General features: G+C 34.1%; 1 protein-coding gene across 1 annotated transcript; it reads left to right on the forward strand.

Annotated features, from left to right (window-relative positions):
• The first annotated feature begins 2,853 nt into the window (after positions 1-2,853).
• On the forward strand, positions 2,854-5,544 carry LOC128991667 (translation initiation factor IF-2-like). Its single transcript, XM_054414755.1, has 2 exons — positions 2,854-2,936; positions 4,618-5,544. Exons 1-2 carry the CDS (start codon positions 2,904-2,906, stop codon positions 5,542-5,544), a joined length of 960 nt encoding a protein of 319 aa, XP_054270730.1. The 5' UTR covers positions 2,854-2,903.
• Positions 5,545-6,000: the final 456 nt, after the last annotated feature.

A 6,000-nucleotide genomic window follows, 5' to 3' on the forward strand; every position in this document is an offset into this window, starting at 1 on the left:
ATTAAATTCCTTATTAAATTAAAACCTGATACCATTTCATACAAGAATAATTGTATTATAAAACATCATTTTTCTGTTCCCCTAACAACACATTCATTTGTCTGTAGCACTAGTCGAATACCGTTAAAATGGTTACTTGGTCTTCCATGAATTATTCTATTGAATAAAACAATATTTGTTCGATCTGTATATCCCCAATGCGCAATGTTTCTGCAATTCATTGAAGATCAAAGAATAACTATAAGTAAAAATATTTTGTTGTATACAAATGGTTCTTCACATTTTCTTCGCTGTAATCCAAAAGTTGCTAACGTCACAACTATTTTTGACTTTCAAGAAGTCATCTTCAGGCGTAAAAGGATGTCAGATTGCATTGCATTTTTATTACAGTAAAAATTAAAAGGCGAAATATAACCAAACTTTTAAATAATTTAAACGAAACCCTATTTCCTTCGAAGATGTTAATGTATTCATATACAATGTTCATCAAATAATATTTCATTGATTAATTAATTATTATTATTAATACACATTTTAATGTCAATAGAAATGATACATTTTATACTTAAATTGCATTTTTAGATAGTAGATTTAAAAGCATACTAATGCATACTACCTTATCATAAACCTAAATCAAATTAAACTTTATTAAGAAACAAAATGTTCTCATATTTTAGTTGTTTTCTTACGGGAATAATTTTCAAGATAATTTTTATTTATTTCCTTAAAATAGATAATAATTATTCACTTTGAAAACTATTTAAAAGTGTTGGCGTTAATTAATTAATCATTGCAATAGCATATTAATCAACTTTACAATAGTTCTACTTATTATATGCTATTAATTTCAATAGCCTAGTTGCTGAGATTTATGCCAAGAATGCCTATAAACAGAGTTTACTATCATTGCAGCATTGGCTGTACTTAATAAAGGCTAGAATTAAAATTCTATCTTAAGAGTTCAGGTCCTTAAAAAAGCAGATTTTTACAGACGGTGCATTTTGGAGTTTATAATTGGAGTTGAAATACTAATATTCTATACTTAGAAAAAAATCTAAAATAATCAAGCTACTAATCCTACTATCCTACTTCTACTTATATTATAAATGAGAAAGTTTGTATGTATGTATGTTTGGATATTTGTGACAAGTAAACGCGAAAAATACTGGTCAGATTGAGCTGAAATTTAGGGTGATGATAGCTCACATTCCCTATTAAAATATAGGCATATTGTTATATCAAAACTCCTTTCAGGCTTCGTCCCAGTGGTTCTGGAGTTGCCCATGTTAACTTTATTAGTAATCACATTTAAAAGGAATTGAATAATTTTGTAAGCTGATTCGACCAAACAAGACGGTTCTATGATGTTCAACAGAATTACAAATTTATAAGGTTTACCTTCAGGGTGTAGCACTATTATATTATTTGCAATTATGATAAAAGCTAATTAGAACTAAGAAGCATCAAAATGCTGTGATACATAATGAGAACTGTCAAAATAGGATTGTCTACAGTAATGTTTTATGTTTTTAATTTAATACATAATTTGTGATATTGTGTGAATGTTAGATCATTTACTTTTTTATATTTTTTAGGTGCAGTGGTATAACAGAATGGCTATGGTAGGTGTGTAATACTATACGGTATATACTGTACTATATTTTATCTGTGATACTATAGCATACCGTAAATATAAAGAACCAAATTCTCTCAAGCCTTAACTATTGTTATCAAGGCTATTTGCAAACGCAAAGCAAGAGTATGACTGCAATATGTCTAAGGAATATGTCGGCCTTAGTCACTAACAAGACTACAAGATCGTGCCACTCATCCGACAATCATACTTCACTCATATTTGGGTTAAAATACGCACATAGTGGCGTCCCTATCTTAAATAATTGAATTGAAAAATAAGCATTTATGCTTTTACGCCAACCCCGTACGAAGAACGGGTACTCTGCTAGTTTATTATATTTGTTTAAATTTTACCTTCATGTTTAAGTGACGCTAGGATCTCATTTTCTACTATTTTACACATAGCCACTAACATGATTCCTAGCCTAATGGCCCATGATATGCTAGGTCTGTACGTTAAATTGACATAACATAGCTATATGTCTTTCGTTATTCTCAGGTTTTATACTTGATTGATTGACCATAGATACTGAATCCCTACACTCTACTACAAGATCTATTTGCTCTCCGTATATTATTTAATACCGCATATTATTTATCTCCGTATATAATTTACGAAAAAATTTAGTAAAAAGAAAAAAAATCATATCTTTTTTTTTATATGCCGCTATTTATACTTTCAAATCACCTTTGTTAGTTTTGTATGTGTTTTTGAACGAATCTGATTGAATTGTGTTCTTATTATGTGCGAGTATTTGAATATTATTTAATTGAATGAATATTCTCGTGAGCTTAAATAAATGGACTATTATGAATTTGTTTCGCCATATATGACACATCTCTTAAACATATGTGGCTACACTAGGAGTCAAAACTAAGTTTGTTGTCATTCCATTTACAACATTAACAAACATATCATCATAAGGACCACATGAACTTAATCGTTGTTTGTACTAAATTTTGGTTGTTGGCATATAATTCAAGGAAAGTATAATTGTGTCATATTTTGCAAGTGTAATTAAGAGAATTTCAAAACGTTATGTTTTTATTGTCAAACATAATTAATATCCTGGGGCTTTGTTCGCCATAATTAAGTAGGAATTCGGATTTTAATGTTTGTTCACTTTTGCAGTACAACGTAAATGCCACGTGTATAGAACAGTGGTAAATACACAGTCATTTTCATTATTTATTCTGACAAACCGTTGGAATTTGACGACTCATGCGGAATTGTGTTCAGTCCATCGGAGTCGTGCTTCTGTAAACACATGTACAGTATCGGAATGTCCTTCTGCAAACTAGTGAGTATTTCATTTAAATATTATTAGAAACATATAACAATTTATTTTAATAAAGTGCCTTAATATTTAAAATCTGTTATGTAACTTGAAAGATTATTTCAATTTGTTTTCCAGAATAAGTTGGTTTAGTTATTTTTTTTCAGCTAGCATCTTTTATTAAAGTTAGAAGTATAACTGGGACTTTTTATATTTTCATAAAAACCACAAATTAAGTTTTTCCATGATTTTCTCATTCTAATTTTATCTACACTCTGCTAGAATCAATTTGCTTTGTTTGTATTAGTTTCTATCTATCCAATCTACTAATGTAGGTTTAAATTACCTGTTTGATGTCAAAATGATCCTTGACTGTAACATAACGACTACAGCTGTTTCATGCTTTTAAAGTAGCACATCTTAAGGTCGAGAATGTCTTAACGGATATTAGTTCATTCAGAAGATCCAGAGGCCATACTATCATGCTATCCAATCCGTTTAAACTAGTTGACCAACTATCGCAGAGGTGCAGTTTCTTCCAACCCTGGTTTAAATAACTTACAATCATTGTGTTATAACTATACTGTATAGATTATTTGCATTGTGGTTAGCAACAACATTAAAAAATTTACCATTTACCATATAATTGAGAGAAACCGTGTATTCAATGAGGTTAGTCAGTAAAATTGTTGTATGTGATATAGTTGCAAGATTTGTTACAAGGCACGTCCATACTTTGAGAAACATTTTTCTAAGGGTTTGAGTCGTCTTACTTATGACAGTTATTAAAAATTATAAAAAAAACAAAGATAAGCTTGAAAAATATTCATGATATAAAATTCTACTGCCGAATTCACATGTGTTCCATTACTTTTCTTCTCTCTAGTCATTTTCAGTAATAACATAAAAGGAGCTGTAAAAAAAACTTAGTATTTATTTCTTCACCTGGTGTTAGTTTTGCAAGAGATTCTGCAAATCTAGAAGGTTTGGAGTAGTAGTTAGCTTTTGGCGTGGACTTCCATCTATGTGGTAGCAGTTGGTTAGTAAAGGCCCTCTACGTGAAGGTCCCCCAATCATACGGAATTAAATGTAGCCAAAGTTTTCCTAAAACCAACTAACTGACGTTGGACTCTCAAAATTATGCTAACTATAATCTAAAACTTTCCTCTTGTACTCATATGTTGATAAATCCATGAAGGCAACACGCTTATAAATCTGTAAACACAAATTTTACTACGCAATAAATCTCTATCACGTTTTCTCCAAAATGAACAAATATATTTTTATTTCGTAAATTATCAAATCATTGATCATCTGTTGACAATGAATATTGTTATACTCATTTTACTTAAAAAAAAATAAAAAAAAGTAATCATCAGTGATAATATACAAGGGGATCAATCACACTGGTTTACGCTGGTTTGTACAATTTGTACGCTTAGGTTTGTAATTTGAAGTAGTATAAGTAAGGTAAAGACCCTTATTACTATTCAATTTACCTCCTCATAGCTTAAAAAACAGTATGACTCATTTAGATGGACATAGTAATCTGCCGTGTTGCGATATGAATGAAACTGTCTTTGTAGTAACATTATTTGGAATCTATGTGATAAATTTAAAAATTCGCTAAAAAGTAGGCTATGCATATTCAATTTTTGCTAGAGTTTATTATCAATTTACATTTAACAATAACTTACTGTTTCAGGAAATACTACCGGCCTGGTTCCTGTTCGTTGTGGTGGAATCACAGATACAACTTCCGGCGTTGAACCCAGTGTTCTCTACATCCCTAAACGCTCCACGGGTTGTTGCGGTACCAAGAATCGTTGCTGTAACATCAGTCTCCAACAGCCAAAGTACTTCAGCATTAGCTCAAGCACCAGGCGAACCACCACCTTCAGGTGTTCCGGGAGCAGGGAATACACCTCCACGAACTGGTGCTAGCCCTGGTGCTCCTCCTGGTGGTCCAGGTAGTCCTGGTCCAGGAGGTGGAGCACCTCCCGGAACTCCAGGTGCATCACCCACCATCCCTGGAGTTCCAGGAGCTGGACCACCGGGAGCGGGAGGAGGAGCACCAGGAGGGGCACCAGGAGCTCCAGGGGGAGGACCAGGAGCTCCAGGGGGAGGACCGCCGGGAGGAGCACCAGGAGGAACACCAGGAGCTCCAGGGGGAGGACCGCCGGGAGGAGCACCAGGAGGAGCACCAGGAGGAGCACCAGGTGGAGCACCAGGAGCAGGACCGCCAGGAGCTCCAGGGGGAGGATCACCGGGAGGAGCTCCGGGAGGAGCACCAGGGGGGCCAGGAGCACCAGGAGCTGGATCACCAGGAGCTCCAGGGGGAGGAGCACCGGGAGGATCACCGGGAGGAGCACCAGGGGGGCCAGGAGCACCAGGAGCTGGACCACCAGGAGCTGGCCCACCAGGAGCAGCCTCTGCTCCAAGAGCTGTAGGAGGATCCCTTACGGGTCCATCTTCATCATCAACAAACTCTACTGGAATCTCACTAAGTATTGATAACGTTCCAGCTAACGGTGCCAAGCCCAACATCACATTGGTCATATCTAATATATCAAATGGGACTAAAATTAACATAAGCAGCAGCGGAAGGTTGCCTAATACCTCAATGGGATAACGTATCATTATAAATAATAAAAATTATCACCCTACTTTAAATGAATTCACTATTTTGAATATTACTCAGTGCAAGTGTTGTACCTATATTTATGATGAATCATAAATTTTCTAGTTTGATGACATGAAAATGTATTTGTAAAATAATTAATAAAATGTACATGAATCCATAAAGAGTTTTGGGAGTTTAACCAACAATTTACTGAGTAATTTAAGACCAGAAAGAAGTTGGTGGCGTAATAACAACCCAAGATATAAATCTTTTAATAAAAACAAATTTTTAAAAAAGTTTTATTTAATTTTGTGTTTTTACCTCTAATTGCAAAACAGAAAATCTGCTTATGTAGTCTAAGGTACTTGCTTATGTGTTAGTTATATTGATGACAGCACTTCTTGATTACCCATTTTAAATCTATTGCGCATATTTTCGTAAACAATCGTCAACCAAAGAGGGTCA

This window comes from Macrosteles quadrilineatus, unplaced genomic scaffold (genome assembly GCF_028750875.1).
Source record: "Macrosteles quadrilineatus isolate MER2022 unplaced genomic scaffold, UCM_ALF_1.0 Scaffold_4__1_contigs__length_99947679, whole genome shotgun sequence".
Lineage (NCBI taxonomy): Eukaryota > Metazoa > Arthropoda > Insecta > Hemiptera > Cicadellidae > Macrosteles > Macrosteles quadrilineatus.